At 36.2% G+C, this 24,825-nt stretch overlaps 1 protein-coding gene across 1 annotated transcript; it reads left to right on the top strand.

Moving 5' to 3' along the window:
* The first annotated feature begins 3,544 nt into the window (after positions 1-3,544).
* On the top strand, positions 3,545-22,363 carry ccdc6b (coiled-coil domain containing 6b). The gene is made up of 8 exons (XM_016283246.1): positions 3,545-3,586; positions 4,587-4,736; positions 6,899-7,027; positions 7,106-7,209; positions 8,572-8,736; positions 14,764-14,864; positions 15,560-15,681; positions 21,447-22,363. The coding sequence occupies exons 1-8, from the start codon at positions 3,545-3,547 to the stop codon at positions 21,615-21,617; spliced, it is 984 nt and encodes a 327-aa protein (XP_016138732.1). The 3' UTR covers positions 21,618-22,363.
* Positions 22,364-24,825: the final 2,462 nt, after the last annotated feature.

The following is a 24,825-nucleotide window of genomic DNA, read 5'->3' as shown; positions in this document are numbered from 1 at the left end:
AAATTTGGTGAGGGTTATCATAAGGCTTTTGTGACGTTAAATTGTGAAAATCTTGAGTTTTCGTCAAAGGGTGTGTCCCTGGCGGCCTGACACAATTTGATGTTTCGCCATGAAACAGGAAGTTGCTGTAACTCAGGCAAGGAATGCACAATCTGCCCCAAACTTCACACGTTTTATAAGAGTCTCGCTGAACACATCTTAAAGCCAATATTCAGTTATAATCATAGCGCCACCTGCTGGCAACAGGAAATGACTCGTTTTACACTAACTTGAACATGCAATCGCTTCTGTGTCTTGGTACAAAATCGCACGACCAATGCAAGACACACGATGCATGACAGGAAGTACGATTTTTGTGCAGTTTTTGACATTTCCAGGCCTCGTACTTTGACAAACTCCTCCTACAGTTTTAATCGAATCATCTTCAAATTTGGTGAGGGTTATCATAAGGCTTTTGTGACGTTAAATTGTGAAAATCTTGAGTTTTCGTCAAAGGGTGTGTCCCTGGCGGCCTGACACAATTTGATGTTTCGCCATGAAACAGGAAGTTGCTGTAACTCAGGCAAGGAATGCACAATCTGCCCCAAACTTCACATGTTTGATTGGAGTCTTGGCCTGAAAACATTTATGTGCCAATATTGAGTTATGATCATAGCGCCACCTGCTGGCAACAGGAAATGACTCGTTTTACACTAACTTGAACATGCAAAGTCCGGTCTGCCCCAAACTTCACATGTTTGATTGGAGTCTTGGCCTGAAAACATTTATGTGCCAATATTGAGTTATGATCATAGCGCCACCTGCTGGCAACAGGAAATGACTTGGTTTACAGTAACTTAAACATGCAATGTCCGATCTGCACCAACTTCACACGTTTTATAAGAGTCTCGCTGAACACATCTTAAAGCCAATATTCAGTTATAATCCTAGCGCCACCTGCTGGCAACAGGAAATGACTCGTTTTACACTAACTTGAACATGCAAAGTCCGGTCTGCCCCAAACTTCACATGTTTGATTGGAGTCTTGGCCTGAAAACATTTATGTGCCAATATTGAGTTATGATCATAGCGCCACCTGCTGGCAACAGGAAATGACTTGGTTTACAGTAACTTAAACATGCAATGTCCGATCTGCACCAAACATCACATGTTTGGTAAGAATATTGGCCTGAAGACATCTTCACGTCAATGTTCAGTTATAATCATAGCACCACCAGCTGGCAGCAGGAAGTTTGGCACAAGTTTTCCTAAAGCCACCAGGTGGTAGTGAGCCTGGGTGCGAGGGCCCTTTCATCGCTACTTGCAGCTTTAATTTGTATTATATCTGATATATCAGCATTTTATGGCTCATATATGAATGTGGAGCTTTAGGAAGAAAACAATGCTGTAATTTTATTCAGAAGCCCAAACTAAGCAAAAAATATTAAATTTGGTGCTATTGCTTTTATTTTTATGAACAAAAAGTAAAATGAAATTCTGATACCTTGTAATTTAGACCAGTAAGATGTGTATAACAGTACAGCAGACTACTGACATAAAATGCATATAAATGTCATTTGTCGATCTATATATCCAAATAATGTCTTATTAAGATGATATTTAAATGCTTAATTTTATTATCAATTTTTAATTGCGGGGGCAAATCATACATTGCAATCCAATGCAATCATGAGTGTGACGTGTGTCATTTTAACATAATTGATCTAAAAAGGATAGTAGTTTGGATAGTAAACCTATGTAAAACCTAGTTTGTTAAACCTAAGTTGCTTCAGTCTAGGAAATGTTCATCTTGAAAAATGTGAAAGTTATTCTTACATTTACTGTATAAATGTTTAAAAACTTTACAGCAAAAATACTTTTAATAGATTGAGAGCAGAAGGGATGTAGTTGATTGTTGAAGTTTTGTTCATGTTGATAATTTAGAGCCTTAGAAATTCATGTATCAAATATGATACTATACTGTAGGGTTAAACAAATCTAGCTTAATGCAAATCATCACATCTGAATGATTGTTTGACTTATGTGAGCATGAAATAACAACAATGTACTGGTGCTTCAGTACTGTAAAGCACTGTACAGTGCAGTCTGTCGTCAGTTGTTTTGGTTGCTAGTTAATATTGGATGATCATCTGACAGCTGTTCTTGTGTGTTGTCAGCATGTGTTTATGTATACACTCAAAAGCGAGTAAGCAGCTGGTCTCTGGCTTGATAATTGTATTATGTTATCTGCATAGAGTTCTTCATCATGCACTTCCTATTCACTCAGGGTCTGCAGATGGCTTCTTAATAATGTAGAAATAACATTTTCTGTTAGACTTTCAGTTCCTTATATGTCATGCACATGGGTTTTTGAGATTGCATTGCACATTGGTCACTATACAAGCCAGATGAACTTGGCTTGTCTGTATAAATTATAACTAAACCATTGTCCTGAAATGCCTTTGATTTATCCTCATTCATGATGTTTTCCTAGGCCCAGTTTTGCTGCCTCCAACAATTCTTTAAATTGTTGCAGCTGCATTTAGAAACAAACTTCATGCTAGTAGGGCTTTTGTTCTGCATTCATTAGTCAGGCAGGCCATTTTCTTAAGCTGTAAGCTTTATATGATTTACGCTTGTATTATGTTTTGGGTCAATTTGACCCATTTTGATTTTTGAGCTGTCAGAAATTCCAGTTAACCTGTGATTTTATTCTTGATATTTTGTGACTTTTTCTCATTTAGGGCCATGGACATGCATGCAAAGTGAGGATACACTCATGTGTTTTGAAGTGCACACACATAAATGTGTTACGATTTTGATCTTCGTGGGTCAATTTGACCCACATTTTGTGTTGTTTTAAGGCAACTGTACAGACCCAAATTAAATCTGTTTCTTGGGTATATGTTGTTATGTTGGTGTTTTACTACCCTGGAAAGGTGCAAAATTAGCTTTTCCTCATTATTTTCAGTACTGACTTTCTCAGACTCAGATGGTAAAAGTAAGCTATCATTTCTATTTTCAATGTACGTATATGAAATACCATTCAACTTATCTTTTTCTTCCAGAAATTTTGTAACTTTTTCTCATTTAGGGCCATGAACATGTCTAAAGTTGTTTCAAATTTGGAGAATATAAAAAAAGTCGAGGTTCCTATGCAATTTTGAATTTTTTTTAAGGGGTTAAAAAATGTGGTTCAACACATTTTTAAAAATCATACTTTTTGATTTCAATTGTTTGTTCTGTGTGACAAATACTGATATTCAAATTGTTCCGTTTATACCTGATTCCTTCTTGTTTTTAATAATGTGATATTTAGGGACTTGCATTGAATGCAATTCGGGTCAATTTGGCCCGCTCCATCAAAATTGTAAATCGAACATAATACAAGGGTTAAGCTATCAAATGCAGTCAAACTGATTCTGCATTGGTTGTGGAATATCTACATGAAGTGTCACTTTATGATTCACCCAGTTGCAGTACCATATGATTATATGATCTCTACTGTCACACAGGTAAGTAAATCTTTATAACATGCTTTTCTGGTAAAAGTTTTTGAGCAAAAATGTGCATCCTTGTCTACAAAATGCACAATGCCATGCACAAGGTACAGTGAAATTTAGAGTGGCAACTCTCAGAGAGCAAGAAACATCCAAAAAGAAATTTTGCAAATAAAGAGAAAAGGAATAGTTAGGAATAGTTCACCCAAAAATGAGAATTTGCTGAAAATTTGCTCACCCTCGGGCCATCCAAAATATCCATGAGTTTCTTTCTTCATCAGATTTGGAGGAATTTAGCATTACTTGCAGCACTTGCTCAGTAGTGGATGCAATGAATGGGTGCCGTCAGCCAAACAGCTGATAAAAACATCACAATAATCCACAAGCAATCCGCACGACTCCAGTCCATCAATTAACATCTTGTGAAGTGAAAAGCTGCATGTTTGTAAGAAACAAATCCATCATTGAGGCGTTTTAACTTTAAACCATGGCTTTTGGCCAAAATAACAATCCATAATCCATAATAATGCTTCCTCCGTCTGTTGTCCTCTCGCATCAAAATCCACCAACATATTTGTTTTGAACGGTTTTTGCTTGTAAGTGGTGCTTACACTCTAAAAAATGCTGGGTTAAATACAACCCAGTGCTGGGTAAAATAGGGACAAACCCAGCAATTGGGTTGTTTTGACCTGCGGTTGGGTTACTACCCAGAAGGTTGGGTTAAACATTTAACACAACCGCTGGGTCAAAACAGCCCAATTGCTGTGTTTGTCCCTATTTTACCCACTGGGTTGTACTTACCCTAGCATTTTTTAGAGTGTAATCTGTGCTTATGTTTCCTCCTGATTCAGATGACTTTTTTTTTCTTAAATGAAGGAAAACAAAATATTATGGATAAGAGGATTTATATTTTAGGCTTTTGCCCCCCCCCCCCCCCCTTCATTTATTCACAGCCACATCATCAACCATTTATTACGATTATATACGCATACAAAGTGAAGAAATGTGTCAACAATATAGGGTTAATGAAACAACTATTACCTGCTACTGATGTATTTTCAGCAGATGTAGACTAACGTTGTTCTGCTTTCTAATTTTTTTTTTTAGCAAGCGAGAGCAGAACAAGAAGAAGAGTTCATCAGTAACACCCTTTTCAAGAAGATTCAGGCCCTGCAGAAAGAGAAAGAAACACTAGCGGTCAGCTATGAGAAGGAAGAGGAGTTCCTCACCAATGAGCTCTCGAGAAAACTTATGCAAGTAAGTGCTCAACTGTTGTCCGGTCTGTGAATTGGATTTGTTCTCTGTGGCGCTCGTACCAGAGCATTGAGTGTTGCTCAAGAGCACATATTGCATAGCAAACGTAGAGCACATGTGACAGTAAAAGAAGATGATTACCACCTCTGTGTTCAAAGTTCTAGTGATAAGTTACTGAGGGGGAGTACAGGAAATGTTGTTCAAGGTCTGCTCTGTAAGCAGCCTTCACCAAGTCTTCTGGGATCATTTAAACATACACACAACCTTGTTAAGAGTGATAGATTGCAGTTTCTAAACTCACCTTCCAAGGACAAAGCTTCCTCAAAAAGCTTCCCAGTTCCACCACAATGTTGAGGTTTATCTGACTTTGAGGCAGTGATTCATTCACTTTAGGGGAACTGCTTTAGCAATGCTGTCTTTAAGGAACTTCTTATAGCTTAAAGAGTCAGGGGAATCCTGTTTGTCCTCAATTTCTTGTGGAACATGAGCGAAAGAGCCAGAGATGGAGTGGGGAAGAGAGAGCTGCAGAGAAGCATATGGTCACCTGTGGTTTTACATATTTCCTTACAGTCATGGGTTGCAGTTTGTTGGAAATGCAGCTGTAAGCACTCAGACTCAACAATTTCCAGCTATAGCTGGAAATTGGAAACGGTTTCATTTAAAAAGAAAAAGAACAAAGAAAAAATTACTGGAACCAAATGATTTTCATGATATCTGATCCAATCTTCATTGTCACATGATCCCTCAGAAATCATTCTGATATGCTGATTTGGAGCTCAAATACGTTAATTATGTTATTATTATTAACGTTGTAAAGAGTTGTTAATACGCTATAGGGCTGTCAATTTTTTTTTTAGAATTTTGAATATTCGTTGAATTTAAAATAAAAATCCACATTTTGCATTCGAATTTTAGGTGTGTGTTAAGGAGGCAGCCTTATCAGTGGCGCACGAGATGCGATGACGATGTAGGTGTCATTGCATTTGAATGTTTTTGTTAGCCTATCCAGTTGAAGCCACTAGATGCAGCGCTGCTGCGTTGTTAATTACAAATATTGCGGGAAAAGAGAACATCAATGCAGAGAAGATCTTGTTTACGTCAAAACTGAAACCAAGCCGTTCACACAGAACGCATATTTCGCGCATTTTCTAGATGGACATCTATCACCGTTGCATTCGCGTCTCGCACAAAAGAGCTGCATATTTAGAAAGCCATGTAAAATGAATGCAAGTTTAACTTTGAAAAAACATATCTCGAGACTTGCTTTATGGCAGGGTTTTTTCCCATCCCACTGCATCTCATGTTTTGTGTGAATGGCTTTCGGCCCTTTGTACTAAACTATGAATACATACATGATGCTGTTGTGTTTATAGTTGTTAAAGCAACCTAATTAATTATAATTGGTTTATAAACATTATTTTAAACATTATGCACTTTTTTCACAGATGGTCATGTTATTATGCTTTGAATAAACATGCATTAGTGATATTTTGCTCGATGCGTCCTCTTGTGGCCTCAGGAGAGAAGCCAAAAGCTTTTCTTCACCCTAACTGAAAATATGCATTTTAAATTTGAATATAATTTTAATTTTGATAACATTTAAGTACAAAGTTGAAATGTAATTTTTCAGCCATTTTGACAGCCCTAATACGCAATATAGAAAAAATACTAGGGCTGTGTCTGAAATTGTCCCCTATATCTCTAAATAGGGCACTATTGGAGGGGACAGACGTTCGTAGTGGTGTTCCGAAACCATTGTGGACGTTATCGAGTGCACTCATTCAATCCCATAATGCACCGCAATAACAACTGATGTACACTCAGTGGCTAGAGAATATCCATAATGCACTGAGGCTCATGCAGAATAAATTTCCACTTATCACCAGAAGATGGCGCCTGCAGCTGAATCATCCATCCATTTTCCAAACTGCTGGTCAAATGAGGGTTCCCATAGCAGAGTTCATGACAAATCTTTTCATTACTACTAGAGCTGCGAGTTTGCTGAGTTTTGCAATGAATATAAAACAGCAAGCGCAAACTATGCAAAAGCAGACACTTTTCCGGCAGAAATCCTTCAAATATGTGGCTTGAGCAGATTCAGTCTGGTACACATTATTTTCATAGTTGTATCAGTTTGAAATCCATTTTCTCCATTTCTTGCTCAGTTACAACACGAGAAAGCCGAACTGGAGCAGCACTTAGAACAGGAGCAGGAGTTTCAAGTCAACAAACTGATGAAGAAGATCAAAAAGCTGGAGAATGACACGATCTCCAAACAGCTCACCTTAGAGCAGGTAACTCCTTCAAATCTTGCACACTGAGATGATAAAAAAATTCTTTGCATATATTTGAACTCTTTTGTGTTCTTTTAGCTTAGACGTGAAAAGATCGACTTGGAAAACACCCTAGAGCAAGAACAAGAAGCTCTTGTGAATCGGCTATGGAAACGCATGGACAAGCTGGAAGCAGAAAAAAGGCCAGTGCAGTTCTTTTGTGTCAGTAGCTGCTGCTTTGGGTAACACTTCTACGGCTCACTTCAGAAATATAAACACTGATTCGATCTACCTAATTCACACTTATTTAATTAAAAACTATTCCCTCATTTTCCAAATCGTCCCCCTGAATCTCCATTGGATGACTTCTGAAAGCTTGAACCACACTCAAAACATAGTATTTCTGTCATTTATAATCTGATTCACAATATGAATTCAGGCTTTGCAAATCAGGCCAGAGGTGCTTGGGAAGAGAGTTTGTGATTTGAGTTATCTGATGGACACTGTATTCTTGAGCTCACTCACACCTCATCTATATGCTCAAGGCATGGGCTTATACAATGTAAGATTCTGCATAGGGTTTACTTTACTAATGCTAGACTTGCCAAAATATACCCCTCTGTCAGCGATGCATGTAATAGGTGCAAGCAATCACCAGCAGACCTCATTCACATGTTGTGGGAATGCCCTAAATTATTTGATTATTGGACTAAAATATTTAAAACTTTGAAAGATGCCTTCGACATAGATATCGATACAAATCCACTTTTGGCCATTTTTGGGTTGGCAGTAGATGCTAACCTTTTAGTAACGGTCCAAAAGGCTTTAGCCTTTACTACTTTACTAGCAAGACGTCTTATCCTTTTAAAGTGGAAGCACGTCTCACCCCCTTCCTTTGATACATGGCTAAAAGAAGTGTTTACTTGCATTAAATTGGAAAAGATTAGACTGTCACTCACTGGTTCGTTAAAGACCTTTGACAAGGTGTGGCGCCCCTTTTTATATTATCTGCTGGCTAACTGTCCTGATACTTAAGCTGAGCATTAATATATAAACATAAAATGTTTATGTATTTTAAACATAAAGCATTAAATTTTTTTTTTTATTATTATTAAAAAAAAATTTTTTTTTCTTCCCCCCCCTATGTTTAATAGGTCAGCTGTATCTGTATGCTTTCTTTCCTGATGAAAGCGATTTACAGATCTGTTTTGTTCCAACCCAATTTTTTTTTTTTTTCCCCCCCCCCCCCCATGGGAAGTTATAAGTTGTTGAGGGAGGGAAGTATTTAGTGGTGTAGTATTAGTAATAACATGGAAGAATAATGGTATAAAATTAATGTTGTAATTTGTTGAGTTGATATTCCATGCAGAAAATCTAATTTGAAGAAAAAAAAAGAAAATAAACACTGCCTTGTAACTGAGAAAGTAGTGATGCCACTTTGAATATTTAAAGTACCCTACATATGTGCTGAACACCTGCTTATGTGTTTAATAGGTCAGCTGTATCTGTATGCTTTCTTTCCTGATGAAAGCGATTTACAGATCTGTTTTGTTCCAACCCTGCAGGATTCTTCAGGAGAAGCTTGACCAGCCTGTCTCTGCTCCGCTGTCCCCCAGAGACATCTCCATGGAGATCGACTCACCTGAGAATATGATGCGACACATCCGATTCCTCAAGAGTGAGGTGGAGCGGCTGAAGAAGAACCTCCGCACTGCAGAGCTACAGCGTAAGTACCAGACTCCATTCCATTTACTCTTGGTCCTTTGACAATATAAAATAAAAACTTGCCCTATTTATTTCAACAACCTATTCTTTCATGAATATTCTTCAAAGACAACCTTTGTCTTTGTAATCTTTTATCCAAATATAATAACTTGTGCTGCCGCTGAAACAACTTTCCTTTTCATCTGTTGATCAAGTCTTTTCACAATTATAGCCAGGTGTGTTTTTTATGGTATAATATTTTATGGCCACTAGATGGCAGTGCATACATTGACAAGAACAACAGCTGGCCCTTTGTGATGCCATATGGTGTCCACTTTATTTTTATAGTTCATATAATCTTAGTCTTCTCCCCAACAGTCCAGGCACCATTACATCACCAAAGTGGTGTTTCATTAATTTAAGTTATTTAGTGTGGACTTGTGAAGAGGAGAAGGTGTCACAAGTTATGTTGATATAACTATAGCTATTGTCTTTATCTTATGTGTATTTGATTTCATCAGACGACGGCTCGATTATAAATCAGGATCTTGGAAGGGAGAGCTGGTTGTGTTTCAGTCACTATTTTATATTCATTCGGTTATCTGACAACAGAAACAGTAACATATAACAATGAAAACAGTTTTATTGAGAATTTGGCTGCATCAAATTACAGTATGTGGGCACAGAGAGGCAAACAAATGTAATAATAAATAATAAATGTACATTTTGCATGTTCAGAAGAAGTGAGCTGCCCTGTCGTGCGAATAGTGTAAACAGGCTTGTGTAAGTAAATTGCTCAGTGCAAAGAAAGAGAAGTAATGGGAACCTGGTATTTCTAAGTTCTTTTTTCCATGCGTCTAATAGACATGAACAAGTTATTTGAAAAACATCTATGACCTTTGAAACATGTCTAGTCTTCATGCTCTGTTGAGTATGGTTTCACTAATAATAAATATACATTTGCATAAAGCATCCATATTTGTCCATGCACATGTCTATTAGAGTTTTAAAAACTTGAAAAGTATTAATTTAAGATACATTTAGAACAGATAAAAATGTTACGGGAGCTTTTGATATGTGCTGTGACGCAGCTCTTGCAAAGTACCTTTTTTGTTCGTTGTCTGTCATTTCGAAGCTTAAGTTGCATATGGTTTTCTTTAGTTTTAATTTGCCTAACTATCGATCTGACCCAGTAGACACCATAACCCACTCTGTCTCTCTCCCGCATTACATTTATTTTATTTTTTAATGGTGGGTGTTTACGCAGTTGGCTAGAGCAGTGCTGATTGGGGAGAACGGAGATGCGCTCACTCTTGCCCAGGGCAAGTAAGATTGCAACTCAAGGCTGGCAGTCATGCATATGCTCTGGAACAGAGTAATATCGCGTCCACATCCCAGGCTTTGCGATTAGGAAATCGCAACGTCTCAAATCGCGATTTCGATTCGATTTCGATTAATCGCACAGCCCTAGTTACAATGATATTAAAGTAGTGTCATACATTTTTTTGGTTTGTATGTTCACATTGATGTTAAATTAAATTAAATCACTTTTTATTTCACTACTTTTTAAGTAATGCTAAAACACTGCTGGTCACTTTCAGAAGTTATAGAGATTCTTTATTTTCCAAGAAAGAATGTGAAACAAATTGGTTATATAATATTCATTTTTAAATATTTAAAAATATAATTTAAATAGATTTTACACACTTTAAGCAATATCGTATCGCATATCGAATATCGCATTTTTTAACAAGCTATCGCATTTTTCTTCAATATTGCACAGCCCTAATATATATATATATATATATATATATATATATATATATATATATATATATATATAAGGCTTGCTGCGATAGTATGGGATTACATCTCTGCCACAATTTTGCGCACGAAAGATCATATTTTGAGCGCACAAAAGTGCATTTTGCACGCGCGATCTGAGTTTTGTGGAGAAAACCTTTGTTTCGCAAAGAAAAAACTATTTAGACCGCACAAAAATCAATTTTGCATTTAAAATAAGTTTTTGGATGTGTGCAGACATTCTCTTTTGCGCGTGCAAAGTTTCACTAGCTTACTCCCTTGATGCCCGCCCTCAGTGCTCTCTAAATGCCAACAGCTTGCTTGCTCAACACAACCCAGCGTTAAATTAAGCGTTAAAATTCCAGCCAATCAGAGACGAGGCTGCTAAATTCTGATTGGCTGCCTTGACAACCATTCACAACATTTCTTGCATTACCACGACAGCAGAAGAGAGAAAAATACAGTGCGTACATAATTATTATGCAAGTTGATATTCCGATTATATTTTTTTCCAAGCACATTTGACCAATTCCAAACAACATCAATCTTAATAACTACTATTAATCTTGTATTTAATCATTTATAATTGATATATAATTAATCATGAAGGCTGGAAGTAAAAAATGTCTTATATTCAGGTGTGCATAATTATTAATTATGCGTTTGTTTGGTAATGTGTTTTTTTTTTACTTTAAACCGCATAAACACATTTCATTACACCAAATACATCAAATAATGTTCTTTTTAGCAGCATCATATGACCCCTTTAATTAAATTTTTTATTCATTTGCTTAAATTAGGGCTACATTAAATCTAAATAATTTAGCATTTTTTTTACTTTTTAAAATGTCAAAATGTATATGACATATATGCTTATTTATTATGTATATGATTAATATAAATGATAAATTAATAAATAGGGTCTAACATTAATTATAATATATTAATTCATCTGTCTAATAATGTCTAAAAATATAATAATTGTGTCTATCAAGCTCTAACAGACTATCCAAATTTTAATAAAACAATAGGGTTATGCCTTTAGAAGCACAGATGTGTCTGTCACTTTAAAAGTACGGTTCACCCAAAAATGAAAATTCTGTCATAATTTACCCAGGTTGTTCTAAACCTGCAAGTTCTTTCTTCTGTTGAACACAAAAGAAGGTACTTTGAAGAATGTAGGTAACTAAACAGCTGCTGGTCCCCAGTAACTTCCATAGTAGAGGAAAAATGCTATAAGAGTCATTGGGGACCAGAAACTGTTTGGTTACCCACATTATTCAAGGTATTTTCTTATGTTCAACAGAAGAAAGAAACTATTACAGGTTTGGAACAACTTGTGGGAGTGTAAACGATGACAAAATTTTCATTTTTGGGTAAACTATCCCTTTAAGTCAGGGCTTTAACGGCGTGCGTTCTGGAGACTCAATCATCGCCATGGAATTATTTCATCATAATTGCTATTAGCATTATAAACGGTTCAAAATACTTATTTGTCGATTCAGCTTGTTGGCCTTTGTAAAATACGGGACAAATCGCATCCCGTATTGATTTGATACAGGACGCATCATTTTACCTTAAAATACGAGACGATTCCGTATTTTAAGGGACGGGTGGCAACCCTAGTTAGAGGACAGACACTTTTAAAAACTAAACGCTCAATGCAGCGTGCCCTTATGTTGAAGTGTTTGGGATGTGGCTTTTAATGATGAGACCTTTTTTGTAATCAGGCTCTCAAAAAGTATATAACAATTTGGATATAGATTTATCGGCCAACATATCGGTTATCGGCTTTAAAAAATAAAGAATAATCGGTTATCGGTATCGGCCAAAATTTTCATATCGGTGCATCCCTAATCGAGGTGTATATGCCGTGCCTCCAAGCTTTCTTATTCGTTTTGCTAATAAACGTTCTGTTTCTTACTTATTTGGTTCCACAGTGTTTGCTGATTTTCAGTTTTATATACCCATTTAAACTTTGTGTAGCCTAAGTAATTTGTTATTTTATTAGGCATATATGGTGTATTTTTATTTGTTTGGTAAATAAAAGTTCTGAGTTTGACGTTGTTGTTGCTTAAATTGAATCAACGCCGAATTGCTGCTAATTTGAAAGTGAAAGTAAAACGCGCACAACGCTTTTTCAAGCTATTTGAAAGGCAAGAAATCCGAGAAAACGAGGGAAAACTCAAACGAACAATTGTTTGACGCCGAATTGCTGCTAATTTGAAAGTGAAAGTTAATGCGCACGGCACTTTTACAAGCCATTTGAAAGCGAAGATGGATGTGGAAGGTTTCCCCCCCCCCCCAAAAAAAAAAACACTGCACATTTTGTATGTCACTTAATCAACATACCTGATTTAACTCATCAGTGGAGACTCCAAGAAATGGGTGTGTCAAACAAAGGAGACATGCAAAATGTGCAGCAGTGCTTTAGGATTGTGATTGAGAACCACTAGTCTATAATAATATCATAATTGCTGTTTTAATGATGTGGAAGCTGACATTATGGAGTATGCCACTAACTTTAAAAAAAACAACAACAACAAAAAATGCATGCTTTCACTGCATGATGTAGCTTAGTAGAATGTATTTATTCGCGAAGACAATTTTAGTTTCAAAGTATCATTCTAAAAAAAAGTCTTATTTCAGTATTCAAAGTATTATTTTTTAAAACATTAATCTGTTATTTATGCAATTGTATTTGCAGTGTAAATCTAGCTAAATGTTTTTTTTTGAGTTGCAGCTTCTGTGTAACTACTACGTTGCAAAAAAGCATTTTCTTGATACTGATTTCATTTCATTGGTAACATCCAGAGCTGGGTAGATTACTTACAAATTGTAATCCGTTACTGATTCCAAATTACATGACACATTTTAGGTAATATAATCAGACTACTTTTAGATTACTTTTGACCTAACTTGTTTATCACATTGATTTAAATAGGATAATCTTGTACCATATTAACTGTAAGGCTTTTTTATGACTAAATTTGGTAATGGGAGAGTAAAAATATTTTTAAAACGTACACCGTTCAAACTAGGCTGCTTATGTTGAAGTGTTTGGGATGTGGCTTTTAATGATGAGACCTTTTTTGTAATCAGGCTCTCAAAAAGTATATAACAATTTGGATATAGATTTATCGGCCAACATATCGGTTATCGGCTTTAAAAAATAAAGAATAATCGGTTATCGGTATCGGCCAAAATTTTCATATCGGTGCATCCCTAAAAATTACATTACGTCAAGGTTTCCCAAACTAGGGTTTGTGTAGGAACTGCAGGGGGTTTCATGAAAAGCTAATCATTTATTAAATCATAAAAAGGTTCAATTCAAATAAATCATTTAAAAAACAATCAAAATAAAAAAGGTACTAAGAAAATTAACTATTTTATTTGTTTACGTGCATGTCGTGTGACCAAAACCAATGAACAGGCAAATACATGGTTAACCTACAGAGTAGGATGAGTCAATAAAGTATGAATAATTTATTGCTATTGTGTAAAAAATATGTAATCCATAAAAGTATAACTGTAGTCTGATTACGAGTATTTTAAAATGTAATTTAATCTAATTACAAGTACTTAATTAGTACTTCATTTTTGGAATCTGATTACGTAATCAAGATTACATGTTCAGGTTACAGCTCTGGTAGCAGCCTACAGTGTCTTATTATTCAGATTGAATTTATTGATTAAATGTAGTAATTTGACAAAAGGTGCATACATCTAATAAGGTTACAAAAAATGCCCTGGTAATCATTTGCCAAATAATGCTCTGTAATGTAGTTTCTCACACAAATGTGAATTGAAACAATATGAAGAACATGAAAAGCTTTGGGAATCAGCTGGCCACAACAGGCCTAACCAGTCAATGTACCAGCACAAACACGCACTCAACAAAGTATCGTATAATTATCGTTTTGGATAAATTCCCAGAAAATTTCCCCTAACACCTACTGCTTCAATTAGATGCTCGGTTCTTTTTTCTTTCTTTTTTTTTATGCAAGTAAATAATGTGACAATGTTTACATGTGCCAAATACAGAATCACATGGACCAAACATATAACATAAAAGTAAGAAACATAGGCCAAGTAAAGAAAGTTGCAATATTTACATGTGCCAAATATAGACTCACTTGGACAAACAAACATATATACTGATAGCCAACATTACAAGTCCATTCTGATTAGCTCCTGTATTTGCATTCTGTATAGATGCTCTGTTCTAACCTCCATCTATTTTTATGCAGGTATTTCAATGAGATGTCCGCTCAAGGCCTACGTCCCCGTACCGTATCCAGCCCCATTCCCTACAGCCCTTCCCCGTCCTCCAGCAGACCCATCTCACCAGGTACACCAGGTTTACTTGCTAAAATATTTGATGTACATTTCCTAATTCACTTCATTATTTTAATTTTCTATTGAAAAGTGTTTAGTGTATGGGTCACAGTTTCTATTGTAATAATAAAAAAACTTCATAAACTGATTCAGAGTTGGTAAACCTAAGTTGACTAAGTCAGATTCAGTCCACACCTCTCTTCAGGAGTAGGTCTGGCCAACATTCCTTGGCAGAACAGAACATTCAAATTAAACACTCTACACAATAAATCCCCAAGCATATAGTACTTAGAAGATTTTTTTTAGAAGTGAACTGCCTGTCTAGGCAGGTTATTTTGACATCATGGGTCTGATGATTAAACATAAACATTTGGCTTAATAATAGGCAGCTACAACAAAAAACACATTTTGACTGAAATCTAAGCATGTATCCATGTATGCATGAATGTTCTTTTAGATAAGATATTTTCAACAGATTAATCAAAATTGCAAAACTGGTCTAAATTATTTGTTCACTAATGTTAATATTTAGTTAACTCACTGATTTGACACAAAGGAGATGAATGACTTGAATTTCTATTCTCACTAAACTCCCTATTGATTGTTGTTGCATGGAAAATGGCAACCAGTATATTAATGCTGTATATAATGCACCTCAAGAAATTTGCTAAAGCCTCGCTGACTTTTTACGCATGCTGTGTTCTGCAGGGTTGTCATATGCGAGTCACACAGTGGGCTTCACCCCACCAACTACGCTGACCAGAGCAGGCATGTCCTACTACAATACACCCGGCCTGCATGTCCACGTAGGAGCCTCTCATGGCATTGCAGTGAGTTCCTTCTGCACCATCATTACTATCTGTTTTCGCTCTCTCTCTCTCTCTCTCTCCGTTAATGTATTTGTTAAGACTGTCACGGATATATGCATGCCATCAATGTGACCGATTTTTGTACGTAGTGTTTTTTTTTTACCTATTCTAATTGCTTTTCCGTTGCACTACGAAGAAAACTTTTTATTATATTTATGGTATTTTAAATGTATATTTTTACTAAACAGGGCACATTAGCGTCACGGATATATGCATGCCATCAATGTGACCGATTTTTGTACGTAGTGTTTTTTTTTTTACCTATTCTAATTGCTTTTCCGTTGCACTACGAAGAAAACTTTTTATTATATTTATGGTATTTTAAATGTATATTTTTACTAAACAGGGCACATTAGCACGAGAGCGCAATTCCAAAACAGCGCCGATGGGAGGGAAAGTTTCTGCGGGTGATTTACTAACAATGCACAAATTAAAGAACACAGCCACAACATCTCATTTACATATCGACCAATGCAATATACCAAGCGCAGCGCAAATTAGCGTAGTCGCAAATAAAGAATAAAGAAATAAAGAAGCCACAGTACGTTGAAAAGAACCGGAGGCCGAAAAAGGTTTTCTAGAAGTTTTGATAGAGCTGGTATTGCATGACTCCTAGCTGAGGGTTCCAAGTCGTCTTTTATTTCCTGAAGCAAATTAAAAATAACATGGCTTGGCAAACGATATGTTCGGATAATGTGTTCTTCTGGCATTCCAAATAAATTAATATGTGTGGGGGGGAAAAAAATCCTCTCCCTTCTACCACGTGCTCTTTGTTCCCTGCGGTGCCTCCTCTAGTGGCCGACCGATATGGGTTTTTTGACTGCCGATATCTTGGAAAGCAGGGTGGCCGATATAATTTTATTTATTTTCATTTATATTTAAGAAATTTGAAATCATTTGAAAATGGATTGAAAATAATTGTGTAAAATAAACATACTTATACTTTAGAAGACAAAGCATTTTTCACAAATAAATAAATATTTAATAAAAATCTAATTAAAAAGGAAGTAAACGCAGGAACCAACAGGGCACTCAGTATTCTGGGAAGTTTGTGTGAATCCTTTTTTATTTTTATTTTTTTCAAATAAAGCCAAGGTAACACTCATTTTACATACAGCACGCAATGAAAATTACATGAATATGACAGTGGGCAACTGCATAAAGTGCAGCATAATTTGAAATCACTTGTTTAAAGTTCATCGATCGCGCCTCTCCAGTGAAGCTGAACTCTCCTCCTGTCAGCATTCAATTTGCACGGATCGACCGTCACCCAGAGAACACGCGATCATGCAGGATACAAACGCACACTTCACAAGATCTCAACTAGATTCGACTAAGTCTGCAAGCTTTGTGAAATTAAATGTTCATTAGTCATTCAAAGATTTGTTTAAATGATATAAATGCGTGTTTGCTGAATGCTGATGGCAAATGAGAAAGTTTTATAATGTTTGCCTTTCTATTACTAATAATATTAAAGCAATCGTTATACACGGATATATGCATGCCATCAATGTGACCGATTTTTGTACGTAGTGTTTTTTTTTTACCTATTCTAATTGCTTTTCCGTTGCACTACGAAGAAAACTTTTTATTATATTTATGGTATTTTAAATGTATATTTTTACTAAACAGGGCACATTAGCGCGAGAGCGCAATTCCAAAACAGCGCCGATGGGAGGGAAAGTTTCTGCGGGTGATTTACTAACAATGCACAAATTAAAGAACACAGACACAACATCTCATTTACATATCGACCAATGCAATATACCAAGCGCAGCGCAAATTAGCGTAGTCGCAAATAAAGAATAAAGAAATAAAGAAGCCACAGTACGTTGAAAAGAACCGGAGGCCGAAAAAGGTTTTCTAGAAGTTTTGATAGAGCTGGTATTGCATGACTCCTAGCTGAGGGTTCCAAGTCGTCTTTTATTTCCTGAAGCAAATTAAAAATAACATGGCTTGGCAAACGATATGTTCGGATAATGTGTTCTTCTGGCATTCCAAATAAATTAATATGTGTGGGGGGGAAAAAAATCCTCTCCCTTCTACCACGTGCTCTTTGTTCCCTGCGGTGCCTCCTCTAGTGGCCGACCGATATGGGTTTTTTGACTGCCGATATCTTGGAAAGCAGGGTGGCCGATATAATTTTATTTATTTTCATTTATATTTAAGAAATTTGAAATCATTTGAAAATGGATTGAAAATAATTGTGTAAAATAAACATACTTATACTTTAGAAGACAAAGCATTTTTCACAAATAAATAAAAAAAATCTAATAATCTAATTAAAAAGGAAGTAAACGCAGGAACCAACAGGGCACTCAGTATTCTGGGAAGTTTGTGTGAATATTTTTATTTTTTTATTTTTTTCAAATAAAGCCAAGGTAACACTCATTTTACATACAGCACGCAATGAAAATTACATGAATATGACAGTGGGCAACTGCATAAAGTGCAGCATAATTTGAAATCACTTGTTTAAAGTTCATCGATCGCGCCTCTCCAGTGAAGCTGAACTCTCCTCCTGTCAGCATTCAATTTGCACGGATCGACCGTCACCCAGAGAACACGCGATCATGCAGGATACAAACGCACACTTCACAAGATCTCAACTAGATTCGACTAAGTCTGCAAGCTTTGTGAAATTAAATGTTCATTGGTCATTCAAAGATTTGTTTAAATGATATAAATGCGTGTTTGCTGAATGCTGATGGCAAATGAGAAAGTTTTATAATGTTTGCCTTTCTATTACTAATAATATTAAAGCAATCGTTATAATACTTTTTTGTATACATTTTAATTAATTTGTTTAACAGTTCTATCTGATTATTAGATAGACTTATATCCTTATTAGACAGAACTGAACGACGACAGCGAACAAGAGGGAGAATGTGAGCGGTGTGCGCTCAGGTGCTCTGGCTGCCGTTCTCAGCACCGTCAAAATAAAAGTCCCGCCTCGAACACATCGGCCAAACAGAAAAACTTATCGGCCTATGCCGATATTTGAAAAATGGCAAATATCGGCCGATATATATTGGCCTTGGCGATATATCGGTCGACCACTAGCCTCCTCCTAGCAACAATAATTGCAGCCATTTCAAGCGCAAAATAGTTTGACATGCTTTTTTTGGGCATTAAATAATGGCGCAAATGCCAGTAATTTGACGAGCGCAAAGGTTAGTAAAACGTGTTGTGTGATTCATTTGAATACTCTGCTCCCATACATTTTGCATCTAAAAGGGAAACTCCTACAAATGCATATTCAATAAGGTCAGGTGCAAAAGTAAGTGTTTCAGCGCTAATTCGTCAATAGTAAAACTTGACAGTACAGTTTTAACGCCAAAAGACGGTTTGTGCTGGCGCAAGCTGTTAGTAAAACTGGTCCTTAATGTGAACATTTGGTTTGCTCATCGGCCGGAGGAGGAAATCCAGGAGCTCTCAACCCCACCACGAACACGCCAGAAATGAGCTCCCCGAAGGCTGCCGGCAGTTCCCTTTTATATGCCACGCCTCGATGGAACATCCAATGGTGCATCACACCACATCATCAGTGAGCCTATCAGACGACAGCCAGTGCAGGAAGGAGGGAGAGAAAAACAAAAGCAAAGTGCAACAAAAATATAAAAAACGTCAGTCTTAACAAAGAAAACAAACAAACTGATAAATACAATAAAAAGAAGATACAAATAAACAGTGCTTACATTATTTACATTTTTTTTTGGAGGTCTACTCATATTACTGTTCAGGGCTGCATTTCCCAAAAGCTTCGTAAGCCTAAGAAGTTCGTAAAAACTATCGTATGACTGATCTTAATATTACAGTCTGTTTCCCAAAAGCATCGTAACTTAAGTAGCACTTGAAAATCATCGCATACGAGTACTCATAAAGCCCTAAGTGCATCGTAAGAAGACAGATTTATGCGGTCACCTGCAGGACAATCGGCAGATTACACCTTTAACTTTATTCAAGTGCGATGTGATTATACTGTAAGGATTTCATCGTACTATTTTATTTTTTTTATGAATAAAAGCAATGTAGGAAAAATGCTTCAAAGATTGGGGGGAAAAAAATCTGTCAATGTCTTGCCGACGTGCACATCTTTGTGCAATATAAAAATGTATTTGATGATCTGAATCTTTTAAGTGTGACAAATATGCAAAAAAAAAAAAGTTTACTTTTCACGGCACTGTATATATATTATATATTATTGTAAAGTATAATATTATATGTATAACTATAATATTACATAATATTGTATTATAGTTATTATATCCGAGTTGTCTGGAACGCAGCATTAGGTTAACATTTTAATAAACGAGCGTGTACTACAATTACAAGCCTTTCTATAAGGTGACATTTCAGCACTTGACAAACGGATAGCGACTCCTAAGTAGCACTTAAAGCACAGCTACGTGCGATTGTGTTAAGTGCATTTTTGGGAAACGCACGTGAAACAATAACGAACGATCGTAAAATGACTCATAGAAAACGCTCTTAAGCGAAAGATCAATCGTTATCGAAAAACGCAGCCCAGGTAAGTAATATAGCCTACAAAAGAAATCTAATAAAATAACCAAATGTAAAATAACACTGTAGTTTTCACTGTACAATTTGATTGATTAATGCTAACATTATTCAGAGAGCTGAGTGATTTTTTTTCTTTGCATTTTGTTGTTTGATTAACATTGATGGCCCGATCTTCAGAAGGTGACTGCATATACGTATATTGACACACATCAGATTTTCTCCCAGCTGTTCACGTCCACTTAAGACATAAACTGTGTTTAAGTGAATACTCTCCAAGCAGGCCATTTTGACATGTTTTTGTGTGTCTTCGATCATTTGGACGCGCATCCAAAGCCCAAAGTGTAATTTGCATGTCCATTCTAAAGTGCACACACAATTCAGTCTAGCATCTCTCGCGCAGATTAATGTGCTTTCAAACATGTCCCGCAATTTAGTAACAGTAAAGACTGCGTTTTAAAAAGACAATCTTTATTATTATTTTTTTAAGATTAACTGTTTTTTCCAAGGCATTGTTAGATGCCAGCGTTTCCTGTAAAAGCTATGCAAAGATTTGATTTCAAAAACTAAAAATAACTATTAAACTATATCTTGATTGATTTTAAACCTTTATTTAACCTCAGAACGATCTCAAGGTAAAAAAGTGCTAAAGTCTGATTTTGTGGTGGCTGTTTTAAAATTTAATTATTATAATGTTCATTCTAGTGAAGAAGGATTTTGAAAGTCTGACGGTAATCAGTGTTGAGTACTACTGTAAGGTTAACCCTGCCTGCTTTAAAAGTTTCAGAATGATTAACAGTTGAAAAAAAAAGTAATCAAATGTAATAAAGTAATTGAAAGTTACACTACTTATAACATTTTAAATAGGGTAACTTGTAATCTGTAACCTATTACATTTCCAAAGTAACCTTCCCAACACTGAGCATGATAGCATTCAAAAACATTTTACAAAAAATGTTGCTGCCAGAATAAGGATAAAATATAGTGCAGTCAGCTGAAATACAATTTGAATTTGAATTGAGCAGGGAAAGTAATGTGACCTGAGCTACTGTGCAGCATGACATCTGAACTTTACTCGGTGAGGACATTATCCGTGGAAACACATATAGTGGTTCTAGATAGGACTGATATGAATTTCCAGCTGGTTTAGACATCACATTTGTCATATCCCATGACCGTCTATAGACTGTTTTTCTCCCCCACAGAGACCCTCCCCAAGGAGAAGCAACAGTCCAGACAAATTTAAGCGGCCTACGCCCCCTCCGTCCCCCAACACGCAGGGTGGTGTCCAGCCCCCGCCTCCCCCTCCACCCGCCGTGCACCCGACATCATCCCAGGCCGCTCCACTGCAGCCGCAGCAGTCCTTGCAGCCATAGATCAGTGAGCCATCGCAGGGACTCGAAACAGAGCTGCTTCACTGTAACATCCCTCAAGCCAAAGGCTTAACAATCCTCAATGCCTTCTTCATCTTGCACTGAAACCATTCATCTGTGTTGTGTTCATAGTTCTGTGTTTGGAAGCGTTGATTGTGTCAGCTTAAGATGGTGTGTGAGGTGAGGTGAAGGCATTTTCAGCTCAAGAGGGAATGAACATCACTTAAGTGTATAGCACTGTTTTAGCAAGCACTTATTGCTTTGGCATCAGTGCGTGTCAAGCGATCTACACCTTTAGCAACCATTGCTTGTTTGTAGACTGACAAAAAATACTACTTAGGAAATGATGTGGTCATATATTTTTCGTAGTGGAGTATTTTTCCAGTGTTCAGAGTAACACTTTAAAAGTGTCAACCAGAGTGGACCAGCAGAACATTACAGAAAGCCACAGGTGTGCTTCTGTACTCCAAATAGAATCGTGGTCAACGCAGCTAATGGCCTTTTAAGGATTAAACTGCAGCCCAATATCACTTTTGAATTCTTGGTTAATAATTCACAAGCAAGTGTCTCAGAAAGTGATAAAAAAAAAAAAAAAGAGGCATCCTGGTTATTGCAGCAATATGTATTTGGCTATTTCCTTGTAATCACATTTTAAAATCAAGACAGCAAAAAACTTTGCATTAGTAATGAGTCTCCCAAAGAAGTGTCCAGGTCATATTTCATCCTAAAACCAGGAAGAACAAAAAAAATTGCGTAATTAGGGCTTTGTAGAACCAATTCCTGTTATTATAATGCAATAGAAAAAAAATCAAATTTGGAATCTGCTCAACTGTATGTATATATATATATATATATATATATATATATATATATATATATATATATATATATATATATATACACATGATTTTTGCTCGCATTTGGTGCTTGGCGAGTGTTAATTTTAGGCCCTGTGTATATATATATATATATATATATATATATACTCAGAGAGAGAGAGCTAAAATATTAACATTTATTTAGAAATATATTTGGATTTCAGAGCAGTACATTTTTCTTACATTGTGGCTTTATTTTAATGATGAGCACATTTTCCTCACAAATTATATAATTGTAATGGGGAAGAAAGAAACATTTTTTTTATTTTTGGATTGATTTTGGAGTGAAATATGACACCCTAGTAAGTGACTTTTTGCAGTGTTCACATGAGAACACTCTGCGGTAGATGACTTGGTGTTTTGCGGCTGCTGCAGTTGCAATGCGTTGTTAGCATGTGCCAGACTTTAACCCTCCTGGTGGGTTCTAAAAGCTTTTTTTATATATATTTCAGCCAGACACTTAAAACATTAAATGGTGTAAATTAGAAAAGACTAGTGTGTGTATGCGTAGAGCGCTTGTCTGGTTTCTTATTACAAACACACCTGCAGCTCTTTTCTGCAAAACAGTGTCTGGTACCACTGTGAATATTTTTTTCTTTTCAGAATGTACTGAGTTATAAGAATGAGTTTGAACAATTGTGCAAGGAAGTGAGTTAAAGCGTGTGTAAATAGACTTTTGTATGCTTTGCAAAAAAAAAAAAGGAAAAAAGCATATGGGTCTCTAAACACATAAGTGTTTCCTCCACTAGTTTGTGTTTGTGAGTTCATCTTAGACTCCTGTCATTGGTGAGCTTTTAAGGATTCTCTCAGAGTTACCAAATAAATCGCAAATTGAGATGCAGCTGAACATGCGGAACAAGAGAAGAGCGCTTCTTATTTATCATTTCATGCAGATCAAAGTAACCAATGATTCATTTCCTGGTACTAACCAGCTGGATTGCGGTTAAGTCAGTTGTTTTGGATGGGTTAGCTGTGGCCAGGTGGATGCTAGGCCATGTTGTTGAACAATATCTGACAAAAACAGCACTGTGTTTTGCTGCAGCATGGCATCGGTGCTTTTCATATTTACTACAGGGTGTGTCTGTATTTTCTTTGCATCTTTTATTCTTCACCATGTATTCTCTGAGAGCACAATTCATTAGATTGAGAAGCAGGAATATTTTTTTTTCTTTACTTTTGTTTACCTTTGTACTGTCGTCATTGTAAATATTCATGTGTTTGTATAGAAAAAGAATACGTTGTATTGCAAATCTGTTTCAACCGTTTTCAGTTTTTACCAGAGCTGCTTTTTGTCCTTTCCAGCTCCATCCAACTTTTGTTTTTAAGACTGTTGACGAATGAATGTAATGTTTGCTCATTTTACTGCTATCCTTAACAGATGGGACACCTTTGAGCCTTAACTCACTGCGCTATTGCTAAATGTAGCATGGTCTAGCTTTTCCCCACATCAGACTATTAAAGCGTTAATATGCACATTTTGGTCTATTTTAAACCGGTACAAGGTTTGCATTGCGTCATTTGTAAAGCAAGAATATGCTATGTTATGTAATGGTTATTTTGGTTATTAAAATGATGATGATGATCCTAACTGAAGATTCTGAATTGGTGTAAAACTCATGACCATGCACTGTCTTTCAAGTATTTCTTTGCTTTATGAAGCTAAAGCACTTTTGAAGTCACTCTGGATAAAAGCATGCTAAATGCCTTAAATATAAATGCTTTGAATTGCATTGCAAATGTACCTCCTCTTCACTGTGTCAGTTGTCAACAGATGATATTGTTACATCAACTTCAGTCTCACTATTCTTCCCATGTTGCAAAGTAAAGGTTTCAACATATTTCACATAACATTTTCAAGACGTCGTGAGATATTTTGTGGGAGTACTGTGTGGAAACCTTTTCTGGCAGCTTTTGGTCTTGGGATATTTTTGTTTTTCTTGTTGCTACAATCTGTTGATTTGAGCTTTATCTTTGCGGTGCATTCCCATTTGAACATGCAACATGAGCATCTGTCCCAATGGCAGATTCACAACGGCCTGCTTTGATGAAGATGGATGATTTCAAATGTGCATTTTAAACTTTGTTTATGTGTGTGATCACAGAACGGAGAGTAAAGAGCAGGAAACTGCATGAGAATACAGTTCACTCACAATATCCTGTTGCTTTTCCATATAAGTGGTGATAGTTGGCCCCTTAAAGGGGTCATATGATGCGATTTCTCTTTGGAGTGTTACAAGCTCTTGGTGCATAAAGAAGATCTGTAAAGTTGCAAAGACTAAAGTCTCAAATCCAAAGAGATATTCTTTATAAAAGTTAAGAGTCAGGCACGCCTA

This window comes from Sinocyclocheilus grahami, unplaced genomic scaffold (genome assembly GCF_001515645.1).
Source record: "Sinocyclocheilus grahami isolate Dianchi unplaced genomic scaffold, SAMN03320097.WGS_v1.1 scaffold172.1, whole genome shotgun sequence".
Taxonomy (NCBI): Eukaryota; Metazoa; Chordata; class Actinopteri; order Cypriniformes; family Cyprinidae; genus Sinocyclocheilus; species Sinocyclocheilus grahami.
The sequence above is the reverse complement of the archived record's forward strand: the minus strand, read 5'-3'. Positions and strand labels throughout refer to the sequence as shown.